Source organism: Sylvia atricapilla, chromosome 16 (assembly GCF_009819655.1).
Source record: "Sylvia atricapilla isolate bSylAtr1 chromosome 16, bSylAtr1.pri, whole genome shotgun sequence".
NCBI lineage: Eukaryota > Metazoa > Chordata > Aves > Passeriformes > Sylviidae > Sylvia > Sylvia atricapilla.
In genome coordinates, this window is record NC_089155.1 from 8,065,638 (window position 1) to 8,089,654 (window position 24,017).

General features: G+C 41.9%; 1 protein-coding gene across 3 annotated transcripts in view; it reads right to left on the reverse strand.

Moving 5' to 3' along the window:
- The window catches only part of ZBTB46 (zinc finger and BTB domain containing 46), a 48,908-nt gene that overhangs the window by 11,463 nt on the left and 13,428 nt on the right, over positions 1-24,017 (reverse strand). For all 3 annotated transcript variants that reach the window (XM_066330792.1, XM_066330794.1, XM_066330795.1), the window contains exons 5-6: positions 20,836-21,805; positions 5,844-6,125 (exon numbers count right to left, since the gene is read on the reverse strand). In XM_066330792.1, the coding sequence (XP_066186889.1) occupies positions 5,844-6,125; positions 20,836-21,805 (1,252 nt within the window). The remainder of the gene's footprint in view (positions 1-5,843; positions 6,126-20,835; positions 21,806-24,017) is intronic.

The following is a 24,017-nucleotide window of genomic DNA, read 5'->3' on the forward strand; positions in this document are numbered from 1 at the left end:
CACCAGCTGGTGGCTTTAAAAACGGCCTCGCAAAGGCAGAGCCCCAGCACTCGCAGCTCATCTTCTGTCAGTGGGAGGGAATGCAGCAGGACAGGGATGCCAGGCTTTTGGTCTTTCTGGTTGATGGGTTGTTTGGTTTTTGTTGTGGGTTTTTTGTTTTGTTTTTTTATTAAACCAGCCTCCCCACCCAAATGTCGGTGTGTACTGGAGTGACATTGCAGGGCTCGGTCACTACAGAGTCCGTCGGGAGAAAGAAGCATAGTGCAGCACAAACATCCACATTTCTCCTGGAAAAGCATCATTCTGAACACATACACTTCCACCTTTAAGGAATGTACATGCAAACTTCATTCCACTAGCTTTCTTCCAAGTTTATGTCACAGGTTCAGATCTCAAGATCTGTCCACAGCGGTTTATTTAATATCAGACTGTCAATACTTGATCTCAAAGTGCTTTACAAAAGATGGAAAAAAGGATTCCTGTCACTCTATATTTAGCAAGGATGGAGGTTCAAATATTTGTACAAAACTGTTCAATTATACCTGACAGTCATTACAGTTTAAAAATCTCCCATAATTCAAAAGGAAAACATGCTGTGTCCAGCCCTCGCCTACACTGTAGCAACAGCCAAATGGAAAACAATGTTCCAGAAACTGCCCTGAGGATCAATGACAAAGCTAAATACAAATAAAGACTGTGTCATCAATATCACTGTACACTAGAAAATATTATACAAACTTTAGCACGTGCCTTGACTGAATATTGGAATGACATACTGAGCAGGTTGTTCTTTTTGAAATGCAAGGCGGCAAAACCAGAAGAAAACATGGCATAAAATAAATAAATTCATATTCAAACCACTCTGTGGCCTAAAGGCTTTTTCATTTCCAGCAAAAAAAGAGTCTGATGGAAACCTTCAGGGATATAAAAAACCACTTTTTAATGCAGCTACAAATAACAAGTCACAGTTTACGCTGTGCCCGAATACAATGCACTGTGATCTGGGTGACAACAAAGCACTCGAGTGAAACCACACCAAGGTTTCAAAATGTGAACAACCCCAAACTTTACTTTTTTAATCAGCTATCAAAGGAAATTCTGCTCTTGTGCCACGAGCTGGATGTTTGATTTACTTTTCTCCGCTTTGATCACAGATCGATATCTTTCTCAACTTAATTAACACCAATCAGGTGGGATAACAATGCTCCTTCAGGTGCTGCCCATCTGTTGCTGTTGCCATTTCAAAACAGGGCAACAAAATGCCTGAAATTTAAGATACAAAAAATTCAGGGGGAAAAAGAAATTTTTCAGTATTTCCTGTTAGAAACTGTGACCAAGAATCCAGCTCTACAGGTCCATAGCAGAGTTCCTGCCTAGACAGACATATGTTCCATTTTTTTCACCCTTGAATATCCCAAACTTATTCAAACTGCCCCAAAGGCATCTCTGGGTCACACTTTTTTTAACTAATGGTATTTTAGCACATAGTAAAGATAAACCAGTGAGGCCTGGCTTAATAAATTCTTTATTAGCACCTTTCCAGAGTTTCACAGGTTCCAAAAAAACCTCTGCACACCTTAAAGCAAAAATTAAGGCTAACAAACAAACAATGAAATAAAGCACAGAGAAGCAATAAACTATCATCCAAGGTGTACAAACATCAAAAATGTACAACACAACAAAGATGAGTTTTTAAACAATAGTCAGTATTTATTTGGTTTCAACAACTGCAAGTAACACAAGAAGAGAGAAACCCACATCAGTGACCCACACTTTGTACACAAGAACGCAGATTTATGTCCATTCTGACTTGTGCGTGAGAAACCTTTTTCCCTCGTAAACTTGTACTAAAATGAATTTTAACCAAAAGTATTTTGACTTTTAAATCAGAAATCAAACCCACTTTCCTTCAGTCAGTTCTGCACACAGAAAATGAAGCAGGGGTTTAGCAATATTTGTGTGAATACAGAATTCTTGTGACAGCTACTGTGGAAAAGAGAAAGACAAAATTATTATACCTCATTTCAAATTGCATCCATTCTCTCCTAAATCTTCTTTTACCACGTACAAAAATTCCACACCGAATTCAATACCTTTAACTTCTTCCTGGGAAAGTTGACCACTGTGTAAAATGTATTTCTTAACATCCAGTGCAAGGATAAATTATTGGCTCCAATGAACCACTAACTAAAAATAACCAATTAGCTGGTTTGCCCAAAAGAAAAGGGCTCTGTGTACCATGTAATCACTTGGACTGGAAGCTTCATAGGAATTGCTTCTATAAACAGTTTCAAATGCAACAGGGTAAACAGGAAAAGCCAAATTTAGACATATAAAAAAGCCTTCAAATGTGCTATTCTAAAATGTGGGAGTCACCCTTTAAGGGAGTCGTCCCCCCTTCACGATCTGAAAGGTTTTTATTTTATTTTTTACGAGAAAACAAGGATGTAAACTAACCACCTCATTTTCTGATGAATATTCAAATTCTCATTCTCTTGATTATACTTGGCAAAACCATCTCAAAACATTTGACTGAAGCCTTTGAGACTTCTGGCCGTGTGATGTAACCGTGCAGAACAATGCTACCAAAGTTCAGGCTCATAAATGAAATAAGACACGTTATTAAACCAAGGAGCTCTGCAGAGCAGCTCTGCTGGAGTGGAAATCACAGCCCAACCACCTGCTTTAAAAGACAAACCAGGAACACATGGCAAGACCAAGAAAACTCTCATGATGTCTTATCTGAAAGGCACCCCCAGCAGTAACCCAGGCAGGTTCAGTAACCAACAGTTCCCCAGACGGCCTCGGTGTTACTCATGAGTAACTCACACATTTTTTTCTGCAAAACCTGTGTGTTCCAGGTTTCTGACAAGCACATGAACAACGTCAATCTTGATCACACATCATGAACATCAAACCCTCAAGAGGCCCTCAGCTGCAGGTTATCTGGCAACTGTGCTACCCACATGGCAAGATACTTCAGTTTTCCCTTCTGATTTTAAATGAGTTTGAACTGGTTAAGTTCAGAAATTCACCATAGTGATACAACACCCCCACCCCAAGCATTCTGGGCCTCATTTTCCACCAGCAGAATGTCGAGTTCATACCTCATATGACCATATAATGAATTAGTTAAAAAGAACATGGGGTAGAATGAAAACCTTGGGACATCCTCTAACTTCTATAACAGGAAGAATTATGTGGAAGAGCAAATGAAAACTTTTAATAATTGCAGTAACTTGGAGAATAATATCCCCTTTAGAAATGGCTCATCCAAATTTTAAACATGTTTAACACTTTCTTTGCATCTGTCCACCTCCATTAAGTCTTTTTTCCTCCAGAAAAAAACCCAAAATGAAACCTGAATACTGCTCCTTGAGGCAGTTACATACTGCAGTGCTTTGTAAGTGAAGACAATCCAGTGATAGCAGCCAAGATTAAAAAACACTTCACTTCTTTGAAGTCAAGAGAGACTGATCACTTATAATCCCTGAAATTAGTGTATTTCTTTTCAAATCAAGACAGATGAAAACCGCTGGGTTTGGTTGTCTTGTTAAATTCAATCTTTTCACAGTGCTCCTACCTACTCCCTCCTCCTTCTTTTTTTTATTTTTTTTTAATATAACTCAGGACTTAAAATGACTCAACATCCTCAAATTGTTTTTGAAGAAAAATGTCAGAAACACCTACAAAGCCAGCACCAACCTAGACTGTGCTTTTACATCTCCACAATCTTCCTACCACTCGCTTCGCTGTCTTTTTATAACACTGAAAATTCTCATCAAACTTGATGTCCTGTTGTATTCAGTAATGACCACTTAAAAGGGAATCCTATATCACAAGATCTTTTTCAAGTGATTAAAATAAATTGATACCTGGGAATCTGAATAAGATGAAAGAAAAACATGTCTCTTAACTCCTGGCTTCTATAAAAACACTCTTACCAGACCACAGCCACATCCCCAACTGCTGTGAGAGCTACAGAGCAAGCAGGAAATCTTCCTTTTGACTTGGGCATTTCACTTTGCTTCCATAAAGATGAGATAATTGAAGCTCAGCTGAATGAAATCCAGTAACAGTGAGAAGACTGGAAAATAAGGCCCTCAAATAGATGCTGGACAGGACCTCCTGGGCCATGGCACCCTTCAGTGAGCTATCAACTACCCCCTTTTCTAAATGTATCAAGCTTTATTTTAAACCCAGCTGGCCTCCTGCCTGCACTATACCCATCCCCAAACTCTGCTTCTCTGGTGGTTGGGCAAACTCTAATTTTTAACCTGGATTTATGACTGCTTCATACACATTTATCTTTATGTCAAGTGGTGCTTCAGTATTTAAGTAAAACCTAAAATCCTCCAACAAGGAGAAGGATGATGGATAGAGGGCATCCCTGTCATTATTCCAATTTATCAAGAGAGAAGATGGAGCTGCTGATTTCACCTGTCAGGAGCCACAGATCCAAAGCCGTGGTGCATCCATCACCCACAGTCATGCATCAATCCAGGCTCCCACCCATCCCTGTGCCAGTTCAGGGCACTCTGCTCCCTGCACCCAAACCCTGCCACTGAACTGAGCCACATCTGTGCTGTTCCACTGCAGCTGGGGGATTTTCAACCCTGGAGCTCAAGCTGAACCATCGAAATCTGATTTAACTGGAGATGCTTCAAGAAGTGAGTTACTGCAAAAGAAACCAGAACACTGCACCAGCCATTCCCCACAAATATTTAAGCTACAGAGTAAGGTACAGAAACTTCAAGGTTTTTGGATTTTTAAAAAACAATCCCATTGTTCAGACACGAGAAGTGAAAAGAGTCACTAAGTCTGACACTGCATTGTGCAATTATTTCCCTTCATCACACAACTCCAGGGACCAGTTGGCCACTTGGATGGGGCTTGGAGCACCCTGGTTTAGTGGAAAGTGTCCCTGCCCATGGCCAGGGGTTGGAAAAAGATCATCTTCCAAGTCCTTTCCAACCCAAAGCATTCTGGGATTCTGTGATTCATTCTCTAATTCTATGACCATTAAAGTTATCTGCCTTTTCCCACTGAGGAAACTAAAAGAAAATAGAATAGTAGATATCCTAAGTGAACTTTTCATTCTATTTACGTGGTCAGTTTTCTCAGCATAGATAAAGACAAATCTTTTCTTCTGGAAACTAACATGCAGTACTCAAAACTGTTGCTTGCTCTATTCTATTTCAGAAATGATGTACCTTTTCAGATATTATTAAAATACAGCATTGATGATTTCTTTCTTTACACACTAGAGAATCAGGTTACAATGAAGAAAATGCAAAAACATGCTGAAAAATCAGCTGTCCACACCTAGTGGTTCACATCAGCTGTCTCCAATAGATCACCAGTAGAAAAGCATTCATTTCCAGGTGCAAGTATAACAAAATCAATAGCTGCTCACTACTTACAGGTCTAAAATGAAACTGCAAGAAATAAAGATCATACAAAGTACAACACCCCAATTGTTTCCACAGACACAGGAGCAACATTCAAGCTGTTCAACATCAATCAAGTTTGGATGCAAAACTTTTCCTATAATGACTCAAATACTTTGCATTTTGTTTGTAAGTACCATTGTGCAAATGAGGGAAACAGAAATTTGAGGGCAAGCGCTACAGGCTGAATACTTTCTTCTATGACTTCAGCAGTTAACATTAAAGTTGGATCAATATCAGACAAAAGTTGCCAAATTTTATGGAAAACGGGATTAAGCAGGACTTAAACCTGGATATAAACAAACAAACGAGGCGGTGACCTTCGTTTTCTTCTCCATAAAGATTTCCCCAAAAGCGTCACTAAAACAAAGAAATAGAAGAAGGCCAACTTACGGGAGAGGGAGTGCGTGCCTTTGGGGAGGTACTCGAAGAGCAGTGAGCTGTCATCGCCCAGCACGTCGGCTTTCAGCGACAGCAAACTGTTCTTACTCATCAGAGCCGCGCGAAGGTTGGCCACGGTGGCGGCCTGGAGCGCGTCCTCCTTGTCCGGAGTCAGGGGCTGGTGGATGTAGCTGGACTCCCCTGCCAGCAGAGCCTCCTCCACGTTGGTGTAGGGGTCCGGCCGCTCCACCCTGCTGTCCGAGCTGCTGGGCTCCGGCCCGGCCCCGTCAGCGCCTGCAGATGGGGAGATGCTGTCAGACACACGGGAGAACCACCGGCATTAGGATCTGCCTCATCGTGGATGTGGGAAACAGAACCAGGAATGCAGCAACACTCGTTTTGGCTTTGTTTTTCATAAAGGAGTGCTGCTCTCACTCTCTCCTTTTCCTGCCTCGCAGTGGGGTTCTGTTTTTCCAGCCCATTCCCTGCTGCCCCACCAACAGGGCTCCAGTTCAGTACCACATGCCATGAAGGCAGAGCAGAGGGAGGGCATGTGTATTTTACCCACAACCTGGATAAGACTTTTTATTTATCTTAAACTAAGATTTCAGCATAGTTTTCTAGTACTGAAATTACATTCAAAGGTTTAAGTTCTGTTTTCTCCCTAATTTTACACTTCAGTAGCCCGAATTTTCACTCTTTTGTTTCTTCCTCATGACGAAGGTTTTGTGATACCCAGTAAAATAAACAGCATCTGAAAGTGGGGTGCTGAGTATAAATCTCTTGGGATCACTTCTCTAAAAAGTACACAGTAACCAGTGCTTCCCAGCATTTATCACAGGGTGGATTTTATACAGAAGTGTTACAATTTAAAAAAAAAACCAAAACAATATGGATCAGCCACTTTACAATCTGTAACTACAAAGAAACTGTATAAAAATATAACATATCAGTAACAAGTATATCAATTACTGTACCCAAACAAACCAAAAAAGCTATGATAAGGGAAACTCCTTCCTGCAAAAACACAGTTTATTTTTTATATTTTTGGGGAGATCTAATTGAAGATTAGATCTTCCTCCTTTGTTTGAACTTTGACTCTCTTATCAACTTAAATAATTTACGTATTTTTATGTAAAAGAAAATGACTCTCAGACTGCTCTCTATTCTTCACATGAAACAACAAAAATTACACACAAAAAGGGCTGTTAGCCCATTTTAAAAGTGCATAAAACAAATTGCAATTACCTACTCCACAATCTGCAGCAGCAAACACAGCTGACACACTCAAAGCCCAGCTGAGCACCTGGCAAACGGAGCTGAAGCTTCCCAACAAACTTATGCCTTTGTGGCATTTCTCCTATTAGTGTAGAGGGAAAAAAAATTCCACATCTATATAATGAGCCATCAGGTGGAGAAAGAAGCTGTTTTGCAGATCCTGAATATTTTATTGCCTCCTAGTTTAAACGAGATTTAAATCTACTTAATGCAAGAAGGAACTATCAGAGCTCAAACCAGTGGTAGGACACTTACAAAATTAATACCTGCTGCTTTCATAAATTCGCTTTGCGCTCCTCATGGCAAGGAATTCAGGTGTTATCCACACACAGCACTGCAATAAACTCACTCCTGTACAGAAGCTCAGAAGGGAGGAGGCAGAGTGGGACAAACCAGCACTTGGTTTCCCTGCAACTTCAAACCAGGGCAAGGCATTCATCTGCAGAGCCTTATTAAAAAATGCTAATGAGGACACTGGTACCGTGCCCACCTCCTGTAACCTGGAAAACAGCTGAAGGAAGATCATTATTTTTATCTCCATTTTACAGCTGGTGGCTGCCAGAGAAAGATGTGGGGACTTGCTCAAGGTGTCCAGTCTGCGGAGCCAGGAGCAACCAGAGAATTTACCAGTCCCAGCGCAGGGCATATCAGATTCCAGAAAATGTCCAGATTGGTTTTACTAAGCTGCCCTGTTCTGCCAGTACATCCTACTGCTAAGCTGTTTCTTTAAAAAACAAACAGCCTCAAAGCAAACAAAAAGGAAAAAGCAATCATAGGCTGAGTGCTCCCACACTCTGGAGATGGAGGGAATGCCCAAGGCTAGGGGGCTACAAACACAGTAGGAAGTTCATAAATGTGAACTACCAGAGATGCTCTCTGTTAAAAACAAACCATTTTTCCTCCTCCATCTGTGTTTTGCTTGTATAATTTCATATTATCAGTTTATTAAATCTTAGCCAAGCAGAAGAATTCAAATGCTTTGAATTTTTACGTATTTTGTCATCCCTCTGTTAGCGGCTCACAGGATATCCACTTTTCTAGATGATAATGAAAGGTTTTTAAAAACAAGCCACCATGCCTACATAAAGGAAAATTACAAGACAGTAAAAACCAGCAGCTGTAACAAAAGGTGGTGAAGGAAGCAAATTAAAACTTTAGCCCATTGAACTGGTTAAGGTAAGGGAAAGCTTCATCACATCAAAGCCATGATAATACCACTGTCCCACTGCCTATGTGGGGAATCACAGCACATAACTCGGGCCAGATAGGGTGTCTGCCCACAAAACTGCATTCCCAAATAACCAGGCAGGCAGGGAATCACCTTGTGCTTTCTACACTCCCCTCTCAGAGCCTGTTACAGCTGCTGATTGACAGTTGCCAGGATTGGCTGCTGCCCGCTGCACATAAACACTAATTGCTAAAACACACGCAGATTAATTGTAACCACAACAAGACATTAAATGTTCCTCAAAAGCCAAGATTAGAGACAGACAGTGAAATAGATGCTTCAGAGCTTCCAGTATTTACAGCTGATGTAATCTAATCAAACACACATTATGGCAAAATAAATATCCACTTAGTCACATAAGTACTAAAATACTCTCAGCACACCATAACCCAAAAAATGCACCAAGTTCCTCTCCACAGTGCCTCCAAAACCACTTCTCTTTTCTCTAAAATGCAGCTCCTTTTGACAAGATTTAGCCAAAGAATTATATGAATCGAAAGCATCCGTCACTTCCCAGTAATCCAAACTGTTTACTACAGCGCTTCAGCCCCGCGTAAACCAGGCTTTAGTCAATGAGCTTCTATTCTGCAATTATTCACTGCCACGGGCCCCAGAGCTCCATCCCAACCCTCCAGAGCTCGTTTTTCACCCAGCTGGGACAGCCCCTGCGACTGCAGGGCTCCACACACAGGAAATCCCGAGCTAAACACGGGATTAATGCTGCTCGGAAAACTGAGCTCATTAGTCTCTTTAGCAAATCATTATTTTGCAGTTATTCTATTACCAGCCTACTTTCCAAAACACAGAAGCTTTAGAAAAGCTTTCTTAAATTTGTTGACTTGGATGAATATTTTATTGTTAGCTTTTATTGTCAAATAAAACACAGAGCCTATTTTTTTTTGACAATTTTGGCAACAGTACTTCGGGGCAATTCTGAAAACAACAGTAAAGTTCTTACCCACACATGAAGCATCACATCACAGGGAAATAAGGAATGCAAGCACCTTCTCACAGAGGTCACCCACCCCAGCTGAGCTCAAAACACACTTCATTCCCAGCCACACAGACCAGACAGGCTTTAACAGATCCATGAAGAGGAATAAACCTCACACCAGAACAACAGGAGCAGTACAATATTCCCAACATACTCAGGCTACTGTGGGAGCTCTGGAAGTCCTATAAACTGAGCTCCTGCCACAAACCCAGGCATGGGAAAAGCAAGTTGCACCAGTCACAAAAAATCAAGCACGACAGACATCTGGCAGCTCCTTGGAAAGGGCTATGGCACAAATCAAAGTAAAGCAATGTACTAAAAGTATCCAAATGTTAATGTGACAATTTAGTATCAAAGATCTAGGTGGAAGCTGACAGTAAAAAGCATTAAACCTAGTCCAACAACTGAACAAAACACACATGCCGTCCCCAAAACAGCATGGAAAAGCTCCATTTTAAAGACTCCATTTCCTACCTTAATTAATTTACTTTAATACACAAACCAATTTTTTCTCTTATATTTATTCTCCCTGCTTCTGCCATTTCTTCTCATTACAGCTTAAACTCAGCTGTTACCAAAGTACCTCTTCAGCATCTGCTTCTCTCACACCACTTATTTCTTGTTTGTTCTGTGTTTTAACCTTCTCAGTAAACCCCCAGTGGGGTTTCCCAGACTCCCAATGCTATTATTCTCTTTCATAGGTTTTTTTTTTAATTATTTTTTTCCTCTTTTCATCTTTTATTCCTGCTCTCTCATGTAGACAGTTGAACACCTAGAAATCAGTAGCTGGAGAACTAAACCCATGAGAAGGGAGAAAAGGCGTGAAGAAAAGCCATGCAAGGTTGCATCTGCTGCTGGAAAACTCAAAGCAGAAACAAGCTTTTTCCCCAAGAACTAAAAACAATGTTTTGCCAGGTTGGTCTTTCTCAATATTGCTCTTTTTGAGGTAAGAGGGGATCAAGAAATCTGTCATCTTCTCTTCCAAGCCCCGTTCAGTGTGGCAGGAGGACAAAGCAGGGATGTTTCTCCCACGGTGTCCCAAGTCTCTGGGGTTGTGTGACAGAGGTGACCCCCAGCAGTGATGGGGAGCCAGCCACAGGCACAGGAGTCCTTCAAAGGAGGGCAACAGCCCCTCACTTAAAATTTACAGAGCTTTAGAACAGTTCCTCTGCATTTCTCCATCAACCTGGCAAATCTCAGGAATGTCTGAGGAGCCCTCCCAACCCCTGATCAGCCCCACTGCAATGCAGGGGTGTTTCATGAGCCATTCCTCCAGCACACCTTTCTGAACTGCAGGTCTCACCACTCAGCACCTGGAGTAAACTTTCCACAGAAAAGTCTCCAAAGAAATGACAATTCAAGCTACCTGTCATAAAAAGCTCCTGAGCCTTTCCCACAGCTCACCCCACCTGCAGGACTCAATTTGGCAGAATCAGGGTGGAAAGGTGAAGTGAAGGGAAGACACCTCTGGGTACAGGAGTCCTGCTGTCAGCAAGGCAAGAATCTGGGAAAGTACACGCTGGACAGAGGAGCAGCTGGACTTAATCTGAAGTGGTGTCACCATCAGACAGAGGAGTGAGAAGTCATCCTGACCTAGGGCAGCATCACTGCTCTGTCACCTGGAGTCATCTTTAAGAATTGTAGAATAAGTTAGGTTGCAAATAACTTCAGAGCTACTTTTAGAGTTAGATTCCAGGGGCTTGTACAGCCCAGTTGTGAATATCAGCAGGGAAGACAGTGTACAACTTCTCCAGGTCCTTTCTCCACCTTTTGACCACTTTGTGAAGAACCTCCTTCTTTCACCCTGTGAGAACTGCCCTTCCTTTAACTCATATCTATTATCTCTCATCCTTTCTCAACCCACATCTGAGAAGGGTCTGGCCCTGGATAATCCACCTGACCCCCTTCTCTTCTTCAAGACTTCAAACCAGGCTGTCTCAGCCTCTCCTCACACACATCATCTTGATGGCCTCAGCTGCACTTGCTCAAGCCTGTCAAAGGCTTTCTTGGCCTGGAGATCTCCAACCTGTCTCCTGTACTCCAAAAGCTGTTTCTAAGGCAGGCAGCCAGCCTTCCCTGGCTGCGAGGGCACACAGGCTCCTCTCTTCAGCTCCTTCCTCACCAGAAGACAAATTCTGCAAAGCTTCTCTCTCTCTCCTTGGCTGCCTACCCAAAGTGCTGCATGGGGTTATCCTGTGCCACAAGCAGGACTCCACATTGGTCTTGGTGGAATTCCTGCTGTGCCTGACATTGCTGCCTTCCAGCCAATCATCCCTCCCAGCCTGGTGCCACCCAACAACTCGCTGAGAGTACACAACATCCCACCACACAAACTGCTAATGAACCAAGTCAACAGCATCAGGCCTGGAAGCAGCCTGGGATGGATGCAGGCATCATACTTCCTGGGGCAGATGTTTTGGATCTCCTGCACACAGCTGGATAATTTTTAGTGTGATGGAAAACTTATTTTGTTTTTCTGTTTACATCATGACAAGCAGAAGGGGAAGAGGTCCCAGCATCAGCAACTTCTCTCACCCCAAATTCCTGCATCCTCCTCTGCTACTCCCTCAGTGGCACCAAGACCACACATATAGTTGTGACTGAACTTGAGACAGGAACTAATGTTAAAAATAAACTGATTTATTGAAAAAAAAGTTATATTTAAATGCAGATCAGTTCCCATATCTGGTTCTCTACATGGCCACACAGAGATTTTCACCGGAACAACTGCAGGAGAGCGTGGGGCTGAAATTAAGTACCAAAGGAAAGTGGGAGCCACTTAAACTCAGCTTCTGTTTCAGGTGCACTGACAAAATGTGACCCAAAAAAACTTAGGTGAAATAAAAGACTTAATTTTCTGAGGTTCTTCAATTTATTTGGGTCAAGTATCTGCCTGACAGTAGATTTCATCTAGAATTCCAGGGATGATGTTTCTTGCGTAAGTTTAGGAAGGTTTGGCTTGATCTCCTTCTGTACAAAAGGCAATTAATTTTTTTAAACTCTCAGGGAAAAAAAGAAAAAAATAGGTTTCATTTCATAGTGAGTTTTTTGATTGGGAATTAAAAAAGAAGAAAAAAAAAAAAAAAGAGCACACAGACTGGCAGGAAAATGACAATCTTTTACCAGCTGCTAAAAATATCCTTGAAGTTTGTATTTCAGTTCCCTCCTCCTTTCTAACAGAAATCTTCCCAAAGTGTTTCACAACTCACTATTTGTTAAGCAAACCCCAGCGTTCTCACCCACTGCAATATTTACATGGAGAAGTGATGCCATGAGCTATATTTGGGTTGATTTGCACTATTTTACAACCATAACAGCAGACATGTGGATACAATAAACGTGCACAGCGCTCAGAATCAGCTCCAATTTCCTAGAGCAGGAAACAATCAAGAAAACACAGATATTTAACCACAACACAATATGATCATTAAAAACTGCCTTTATGTTGAAGGCTGTACGATATCTTAAGTGAATCCTTATGGGATCAAAAACTCGGTCTCCTTCAGGCTGTGCTTTCTCAGCCCTCTTCTTTCAGGCTTGAGCCCTACCACAGCTTCTCCACCATGATTCAAAGCAGGATGACCTGGGACTGCCAGGATTTGAGTTCTCAAAAACACTGTTCTGCAGGAACGAGCCAATTTCCAATGCTGCTCCTGTTTCTGGAGGGCTCAGGAGGAGCCCATGCCGGTTGAGGCTTCAATGTAATTTTGCAGCCTACAGCTATAGGATGTTCACTATCTCCGTTTTACCAACAGAAACATTCTCCTCACCAGCTCTAGAATACTACTGCTGAAATAAACCAGGCTTGTTCTACACAAAGATGACCTGGATTTATGTTGCTATTCCTGCAGCATATTCCAAAAGCTCAAGTGTATCCCCATCTTTGTCTTCCTCAAAACAGTAATCTGTGTACAAATAACTGGAAAATTCCCTCTACTCCTCCAGGCACCTGGAAAAAAAATAATCAGTTTTCATCTCTTTCCCGTAATATTTGTTTTTCTACCATTGAATCAAGTTCTGCACTTTCCTGTGGTCAGCAAAAGGAGCTCCTGGCCCAAACCCTGCTGCTCCCCCACCTCCTGTTAGTGACCTCAACTCAACTGCTCCTTGGGCTACAGAACAAACCTGGCCAAGTGCTGATCTTCCTAAAAAAACATAAACCAGAACAAATTCAAAAAAAGAGAGAAATTGTTAAACTGGGTGAGTTAATTGCTTTAGAAGCTATTGTAAAATGGGATAATGCAGTGTCCTTGCAGGAGCAGGAATGACTGGGCAGAGCAGAAATACCTTAAGCCACTCTTATTTCTCAAAAATATGCAAACAATTGTACAGTAACTTGAGACTATCACTTTAAAAGTACTGAAAGGTTAACCTTTTTTACCAAGTCTCTTAATTCAGACAATAAAAGGAGTGACACCATTCCCTGCTGCTCCTCAGGACAGGGGCAGACACAAACATGAAGGGACAGAAATAAAACATTCAAGTATCACACTGAATACGAATATCAGCACTCATGATATGATAGAATGCTGATTATAAACTCCGAAATCATCAAAACAAATATTTACCTTTTGAAACAAGTGCCTTGGGAAAAAAAAAAAAAAAAAAAAAAAGGAAAAAAAATAGAACAAAAAATAAATCAGAGACCAGTACAGAAAAGCTTTAGTTTGATTCCCAAGCACTGCATATGAAGAATTAATTCCTACTGCATTTTAATGCAAAAGCAGCACTGCAAATAAGGAAATTAAAGTCCTGACCAGGGCTGATTGCAAAGCAAGAATAGAATTTATGTTAAAATACTAAAAGCTTCTTGATTCCTCACTCATAATTTCAAAGTAAAGAACCAAAAAGGGGTAAAAAGTTTTTGAAAAGCTGAGATCTCTGTAAAGAAGAGCACAATGAACAAATAAAATAGTGAGAAGGGCACTCAGGAGAGGAGAAATGCCTCTGATCTCTGGAGTTAAAGCAGATTAACAGAATCAGAACTGCGACCACAGGGAAGGGGAAGAGGAGGAGGAGAAGGAGGAGGAGGGCTTGGGAGCCTGGGGAAAATGGAATGCAGGGTGGGGAAAGGAAACAGACACTGAGCATTGAGCTAAAGCTGGTTTAGGGTGGAACCATTTTAAAGCCAGGGTGTAGCCAGGGAGTAAAGTGTGTCTGGGTTTAAAGCAATGATTTTAGTTTCCAAACTTGAAAATAACCTGACCTAACCCTTCAATAACAGAAACTCCGAAGCTACTCCCACAAAGATTGTATCCTAATAACTCCATTCACCTATAGCTGTGGTGACATGGAGAACCCAAACTGTTCACTGAGCACCCTCTGCAAAATTCTCAATATAGATACAGAGATCGGTGGTATTCGGGGTCGGATGGGGTTTTTTTTTTTTCCCTTTGGTTTTGCATTTTGAGGCAACTCTCAGCCACCTCCAGGCAGTGCACTGGTGCTCCAGGCACACCAAGAGTTCCAGAGAGGCTCCAGAAACCTGGGCAGCTCCTAAGCCCAAGGAATGCAGGCTAAGCCGATTTCGGGCTAAGAAAGAATTCAGGGGGTGGCATGAGAGCACAGAGCTGTAACCCCTCCATGCCTGGCTGCATCACTGGCCACCAGAGCATCAAAATATCTCCCCAGCAAAACCTCCTCAACTGCAGCAAAGATTTTTAACACCTTGCACCATAACTGCAACATCATGGCTGTAAAAGAAGGTGGAAAAATGCAGAAATGAACTTAATTTTCCAAGTGGCAGGCAATTGGTAATTTACCATTACCTACCCTCAAAAATACTCCAACACCTTTCCAGTAAGATGTTTTAATCCAAAACATTTATCCTGCTTAAAAAGTGATCTTTCCAAAATGAGGCATAAAAAAGATCTAAGTAAAAGACTAAAAGTAGGAAAATTTTAAAATTTGAGCCTGTGTTGGTTTTTAGGACATCAGGCATTCATCTGACAACTGAAATTTTAGCCAGCCCAGTTTTCAGACATGGCTGTAACAAACCATTAAACACCTGAAGTTCTCCCATTGCAACCAGGATTCAGACCATGGCAGGTGGACTGGAGACTCCCTCTCTTCAAAGCAAAATCCATTTAAAAGAAGAGTAACCAATTGTATTCTGTGCCAGGGACTTTTCTGGCTGGATTATTTCAACAGTGCCTGCTTCTGAAACTTCTCCTAGCACCTCCTTCAATAAATTCATTTTTGTCTTGTAGAAAACACAGCAAAAACCTTTACGAGTTCGTTAAACACCTGAATCCTGAGTAACAACACCACACTCATCTTTCCCCACTTTTCTCATTTCGCAAAATCTGCATTCCTCTATTGGACCAATATGCTTGCCAAATACCATAATAGAAACAGAGGAATTTTCAGGGGAATTACTTATTTAATAATGACTTGAAAATATGAATCAAGGGAAGATCTGACAATTTGTATTGACAAAGGGACAGAACTACAAAAAGCCCAGTAGCTTGCTGAGGAAAAAACAACTTTGTTTCAAGAATAAAATCATCCTGTAATAAGGCAATCCACACATTGACCTGCCTGCACTCAGGTCCAGAGACCTCACCTGCAGAAACTTCGTTGATTCATCTGGAACAAGCTCTTCCTTGCCTGCCTCCGAAGCCTTTTGCAATGTAAGCTCCCTATGTGATCCAACTGTTCAGCATCTGTGCTCCCCAACAGCTCCTGTAATCATAATTTGCTCTCTGGAAACCAAGACAGAAAAAGGGATGGGAAATGTTGAGGACACCAGCTGTCTCCAGGCTTCCAGGGGAGTGCAGCTCCCTGCAGCAGCCACTGCAGTCACACGTGTGGCATTGGAAAATGAGTGACTTCAATGTCTCCTCACCGGGAGGGAGGAAACTTGTGCATAATTAAAGATTTTGACGGGGAAAATGTTAAAGGAACCGTGAGCTCTGCAAAGTCAGAAGGATACAGCAAAGTCTTGCCTGTCCTTCCCATTGAGGTCACTACTCTGGGCTTACTCAAGTCCTGAAGCTCTTCTTAACAGAACACAGCAATTCTAATACATGAATTAAAGGAAAGAGAGTTCCCAAACTGTAGAGCCTTTAGAAAGGGCTGCTCTGTTTTTAAAATAATTAGCTTAATTTCACAGCCAATTGGCACACAGAAATTCACTTGCAGCTTTTGGGTGCAAACACTCTGAAGATGTGTGGGAGTATTTCCTTGGAAATAAATTCCTGAATCATAACTACCATGCTTGAACTAACACATTAATAAAGCCGTCAATAAATTCTTCAAAAAGACACCCTTCAAGTGGCAGAGTTTTCCATTATGTGAAGAGGCAAACCCAGCAACACTTTGCTGGCTTAAGAGTGAAGATATCCCTTCTCTCTGGCAAGAGCCTTTCAAACACCACCTGACCCTGTAGTCCACATACCCAGGACGTGTAATCCTGTAAAAGTTTTATCCAGCAAGGTTAAAGGAACAGGAACCTGAGGCAAATAAAGATGCTCAAGGCACAAGACTACTTCTGAATTTCATAAATGTCTTTGATAAGAAGACTAACAAGAGCAACATGTTTCTTTAGAAAACCTATAAAATTCAAGAAAAAGGGATAAAATAAAAGGCAGATCTGTTCTTTTGGCAAGCCCATGGAGGAAATTCTTCTTGGCTCAATTATGAAGACAGTTATTATTCATAAAAGCTCATCCTTCAGTTTACTTTGGAGAACTGCTGCTTCAGGTTAATGTGTCTTGGTGAGGAAAACATATATAAGAGTATTTCCTACAAGGAATGACAGACTGACATCCTGAACAACCCAAACAGGATGAGAAAGACAAAACCTAATATCTTTGATGCTAAACAGACAGTCCAAATTAATAAACAGAAACTAGCATGAAAAGATGGTGCTCATGAAGCTTTGTGCTTGACTGACACCACCCTGAGAAACTGAAAGCTGAATCACAGTCCCAATCCAGCACCTCAGTTTTTCATTTGCATTCTTTTGCAAATCCTATTTGATCATTCTTTCTTGGACGAAAAAGACAATCTTCATGGCAGACATTAACAATCTCTAGCTATTTCCATTATGTTAGATTACCATTAATAAGATTACTCCAGACACTCCTTTTTATTTCAATCTCCAATGTTGTCATATTCAAAGACTCTCAACAGCACCCCACCAGCATATGGGAAATGAACCCATTTGTAAAGAACTTTCTTACCCTTTCAATTTAAATAAAATCTCCATCTTTTTCTGAGATGTCATTGATTTGTATTTAAATAGTCTACTTAAATATTTGGGACACTTTAATACACCTCCCTGTACTGATAAGAATGTTTTTCCCACTGAAAGCAGCACCACTGCTGAGTGTGAATGAGCTGAGTTGTTTCAAAAGCAAAGTTTCAGTGACTGCAATGTGTTTCTTTGTAAGATAACAGAAATTAAATAATCATATGTATATATATATATATGGGGAGTAGGAAGCATATTTTTCATCTGTGAATATCCTGCCCCCAATCAGACTAAATCACTGAATTTACTTGCAAGATTCCCCTTCCAAAACGCTGCTGAATTGCAGTGGTGTTTGCGACCAAGACCAAACGAGTACCTTGCACCATTTCAGGAGGAAGACTGAGCTTTTGAAGAAGCATTCTCCAAGATCAGCTTTTGCATTTTGAGAATGAGATGTCTGTGTTAGCCCAGCAGAAGAGAGAGGCATTTATAAACCATCCTGATGAACCCAACAAGAGCTTTCAGCCTTAGCAAACAGCATCTTAAAATAACTGATTAGATCAGGAAAATGAACGAGCCTCAAAGAACAAAGAGTTCTAGGTAACTCTTTTCCTCTCAGTTAATTCTGAAAGAACATTCAACACCCATTTCCTCAGTAAGTGAGTAGCTTTCCATCTTAGCTGTGAACATTGCTGTTAGGGATACTTCTAAATAAATGAGGTAAAAGAGAGCCCTAGACTATGAAGTCTGCTTTTAAAAATGAATCCTGACATGACTAAATCAGAGACAACTTCAAGCTGAAATTTAAACACAACCCAAATACCTGTTACAAGTGTCTGCACTGTGTCATTACCCATTTGCACACAAGAAAATCAATTATTCCTCACACTTAGGAGTCAAGTCTGCAACACCCCTAGAGCACTCTTGAATTTTAACAAAAACCAGCCTAAGCACAACCCTGTAGCTCAGGATATAAAGTTTGTAGGAAAGTATCTTTCATCTGCTGGATATGGGAAATACCCATGCACGACCAGAAGACCCTACTGCTTGCAGGGCCCCAGAGAGGGGTGTTTTGGGGGTAGCAGGATTGCTTTTACTTCACAGTGAAAGAGCAGCAGCCTCACCTGAGTGCCCATGTGATTTCCCCCAAACCACAGGTTTACCACACTACAGGCTGCCTGTGGACAAGGCGCCCAAGGCTAACCAAAACTGAACATGTATGGATCACAAATCCTTTGAAATCATATTGAAAAGATCCCAAACACCACCACAATCTGACCTTAAACACACATGGGGCTTGCAGAGACAATCCCTGCTGTTAAGCCCACATGCACCCATTCCACCATTTCAGGCCCCAAAATGCAGAGGAACCTCCCTGTCCAGCAGGGCAGAAATGAGAATTTTACCTGCATTCACCTCTCCAGATGGCCAATATGAGGAACTCAGGAGCAGCCCAGTCTCAACACACCTCCTCATGGACACACTGCTCTCTGCCAGTTGCCACTGCCAGCACAGGCAGCCCCTGTTCATTTTGGACAGCAAGAAGTGTAGCCATTATTTTTTTCCTTTTCTTTTACCAGCATTATTGGAATATTGAAACTCTTCCCCCAACCAGCGCCATTCAGCTGCCCTTTTCCCACCACTGAAACCACCTCCTTTATTGGAAACTGCATTTAAGGCAAGATTTGGAACAAATAATTTGATGTGCCTGTTGACGTGCTGTCTCAGCACTGTGCTGAGTCAACCCCCCGAGCCATCTTCCTCTCATCTGCAAACAGCCACTGCAATTTAATTCCTTAACAATTAGGAATTAAATAATCTAAGTTTCATCCAGTTTCCAGTAATACAATCTCTTCTGTTCTGCACTATTTTCTGTAAAGACACTCAATCTACACCCAGCTTTCCAGGAGGCTCAGAGCTGCAGTTCTGTTTCTGCAGCCACTCCAACGTGTCTGGTTCACTGCAGGTACCTGTCCAAACCCACATCCCTCAGACAGTAAAACTGATCGAGCTCTTTTTATGGGATGCCAAGGAAAATGAAAAATAGTAGCATGAAAACAGAGACCAAGCAATCCATGCTGAGTCTTCACTCAAAACAAGCATAAAATAAATGCGTTGCAAAAATGAGATTCTTCATAAATCACTGATACCTTAAATTATCTCGCATTTTTCTTCTAACTGACGTTGTTTAGATTTTATCATCAGCTAATTAGAATAATTACATGCAATTATCTTGCTGCAGCAGATAACCATAAAACATAATAAATCTCAAGAAATTTACAGAGCTACTGCTCAATGAACACCACATTTAAGCTCCACTACGGGAGCAACTTCAACCTCCTTTTTCAGCCCATAAAGGCTTTTAAGACTTTCAGTACTCTTTGTATTGTTTTTTTATCCAAATTTGGCAACATAAAAATCTATAATCTCAAACACCCTTCTCCTGGCTGACTTGGATTCTGGTATGTAATGAAACACAGGCTAACTCACAGCACAAACTAAGCTCCTGAAGTCAGCTTGAGCGAGTTTACTAACACACTCCCTTAAGTCCTTAGAAAAAAACACCAAACTTCTAGTTCAGACACATTCCTGAAGCCATTTATTGCCACTGATTTATGAATCAAACAGGACAGTTATCTTGAGACTAAAACATAACTCCTGAAGATCCAAAGTCAAAGAAAACAATTTTCTCGCTAGCTACACACTTTAAATGAAGCCACTTGTCTCAGACCACAAGAAGTCACACATCAAAATACACTTGAAGCCATAGTGATGCCTCAGAAATACAACTTGCTCTTGAGAGTTCCTAAACACTTATCCTGCCATTACCATCAAGAAGCTATGGTGGTTTTCTTACCCAAGAGAAAGTGACACCTGAATATCAGGAAATTCTGAAGATGGTATCAGCAAGACTAAATTACACCTCAGTGTGTGGTGTAATTACATCATCAATATACAGTGCAAGGAAAATTCTTCAACCTTGACATCAATGTCCACACCTGCTAAAATAAATTCCTTCAACCTTTCCTCCCATTAATTCCAACAATTAGAGTGGTGGTTTTGGGGTGATTTACGTTGTTCAAAACCAAAATAAAACCACCACTTTTAAAGGAGAACCAGCCTCCATTGAGGCTCCTGATTGAACCACACAGGGCTTGGTGCTTCTGAATCACTGGTAACAAAAGTTTCTACATTTTTGTATTTCTGGCAAGCTCCTATTTCAGAGGCTGATAAGATCACACCATAAACAGATCTAATTAACTCAACGTTTTCAGTTTCACCCCCAAAAACTGGAAGAATGACTTACTTGGGTCTCGACTGCTGTACGGCCATCCTGAGGCAGGTAAAAGGGGCAGCACAGGAGAATTTGCCCTGCTGTCATCCTCCACTTGCTGCGTAATATGTCTCACAGTTTCTTTGTTTTTCCTGTTCTTCCTGCGACCCGTGGGCTGCCAGCCATCCCCCACTCCTTGCTCTGAGAACCCACTCTGTATTGCACCATCCTTGGCAGAATGCAGCTCACCCCCTCCGTAATGGGACGGTGACACCTGCTCCTCTTTGATACGCAAAGACCCATAGCCCATGTCACTAGCCCAGAGAGACTGGGACGAAATGTCTTCGTGGCTGTCTGGTTTTGGTTCTTGATCCTCTTTGCCGTAACTACTCCCTCCCTCGTGGCAGCTGGCAATGGCTGAGTCCCCAGAGGAGTTTGCTGGGCTTGTTCTCCGAGCTAACCAGGGGGATATACTCCTGCCAGCCACGACTGCCGAAATCAGAGCGTCCGTGCTGCTGCTGGAAGGGGCTCCCAGCTCATAATCGACCAGGTCCTCTGAGGCATCAGACTTGATGCTTATGTCCAGAGCTGCTTTGATGAAGTTGTGACAGGCCTGCACGATGTCTGTCATCTGCAGGTAGCTGGCAGCCGACATCACCTCGATGACGTTCCGGCTGGTCAGCGCCAGGTGTGCGGAATACATGAAGTCAATGATTGCCTTAAAGCCCTGGGCGGTGACAATGTCCAGGTGGGTGACAGTGGCCTGGTCAGAGGTTTTCTGGACCTGGCAGTAGAGGGTTTTGAAGTAGCGGCTGCTCCCCAGGAGGACGTTTTTGTGAGCCTTGAAGATCTTGCCCTCCACGATGATGCAGACGTCGCAGAGGATCCCGTGCTGCCTCTGCTCGTTCAGCTCCCGCAGCAGGTGACGGTAGTGGGAAGCAATTTCCATATCTTCCTTTCGGTTATTCATTTGGAGATCTTTATGTTTCCTCTTCCACAAGTCCTGCAGGGTGAAGGAAATGACAGGATTACAAAATGCAAGACAAGACTGAGGCAAATCCCAGGTTGTACCAAAAGAAGCAACAAGTTCGTCTGGGAAGAGTGCCACAAATACAGCTACTGAGTGCAATGCCTCCACATTCATTACAAAATTCACCTAACTTTAACCAGACTTCAAATAATTTACATTAAAAAGGATTATATTTGAAGCCAATCCTCCAGTGGCTTATAACATCCCAGAGAAATGTTTCTTTCAATTACTACAGACTTGTAAGAAAATGCATCTGAAGTAACCAGAGAACAACAGCTGTCAGTTTTTACAGTGAATTTGTTGACGTTTTGTTTTGAAAGAGATGCTGCTCTTGAAACCATGCTCAGATACCCACAGTTTACTGAGAACACTGTAAAACATTTTCCTTGAAGGAACAAGCACCATGTGCAGCACACAGAAGAGCTGAAATCCTCAAACAGCAAGAGCCAACTGAACCCAGCATTTCCCTTGTTATACTGCCATGGAGGGACTATAAACATGGTTTAAAAGTCAGAAGAGCAACAAGCAAATCCAAGACCACAGATCACAGAGTTTTAAGTCCCCACTCAAACTAAACTGGCAGTAGATCACGACTATGAAATTAATGTTATTTGAAGCTCAACTAATTACAAGCAATACTTTGCAATAAACATGTTATTTCCTTCCTATACATCTCCAAGTTCACCCTGCAGCCACCCTCAGATATTGAGTCGAGAAATTCTCATGATCACCTAAAGAAAGGATCCTTATGACCAACATAAAGCTGAGAAAAATTTACAGGCCTTTTGATGACCTTTCTTAAAATTTGGCAGTGTTATCAAAATAAAAGGCTAGTTGGTGCCAGCAGCAAGGTATCTTCTCAGTTATGTTCCACATTATCCTCCTCTTACACTCCAAAACAGAAAAAAGGTCCTTAATGTTGACAGTAATCAGCAGCATGAGGATTTTCAGATGGAGTTTTTTCCAGTTACTATCTTTGCAACTCCATATTTGCCTTTGATGCTACAGCTTTACAAATCCTTTGGCATTCAATTCTGCCATTTTCTCTAGCATATACCACTTTTTTTGGAGCTTATTATCAAGATTTATCTACCATGGAACAGGGGTTTAATGGTCCAATTAATTAAGAGCACCAAGGTGAAGGATATCTTACTCCTTTCTCTCAGAAGCTAAAAATTTGTTCCATCCAATATAAAAAGTCCCAACTGTAGAACTGATATGAGGGTCCACATGTCACTACACAACTGTAAAATTGGACCCAGTTCCAAATGTTCTTATGTGCAGGCACACTCATCAGAAGCCTGGATTTAGGCTACTGGATGTTACTTATAAAAACAAAACTTCTGAGGTTGTCCAGCCTCGAAGCACACATGGTTTAATGTTAGCACTGGCATTAGGGAAGCTGTTTCCAGCCTGGAGCACCTCTCTAGCATCCACGGAGTTCACACACAAATTCAGTCCCATCTGCTCAAGCTGGCTCACAGCAGTGGGCAGCACAGCCGTGATTCAGGAAGTTTCCTTGGCACATTCAAGTGTGTTTCCTGGGCTGTGGAACACAGACCCACAAGTACCCTGCCCCCTTCCCCTACCCTGTGCCATTCTTATCATCGGCAGGAGCAAAATAGCTGCTGTTGAGTCAACACTGTGGGCTAGAAAAGCACCTCCCAGCCCACAGAACATCCATGAGGTGGGACCTTCTCCTGGAGAGCCACCTGATGATTCAAAAGTTCAAGTTATGCAAGACTGCCTCAAGCTCCTCCAGTTCTGCAAGGATGGAGCTGCCCCTCTGTGGCCCCAGAAATCCTCATTTGCAAGGCCAGCTGGTCCCTGATCATTGGGAAATGTTTGCTTCCCTCCAGAGAGGAAGGACCATCTTCCTGCAACACAAACAGGCTGAACTGTGTTCAGCCACTTCAAAGCCATGCAGCCTTTCTGCAGAATTAAGCACAGAATGCACAGAGAAGCCAATTTTTTTTTTTTTTTTAATTGAACTGGAAGAGGTCAATACCAGTGCAGCTGCACACACCTATATACCACAGAAATCTACTCAGAGACCTCAAACCAAATCCTCACCCAGACACCATCTCTGTCTCAAATAAACAAAATAAATCAATGAAAACCAAACCAAGAATCAGGGTCGGGGAGTATGGAAAAAAAAATAAAAAAATTCAGGTGTTTGGCCTGA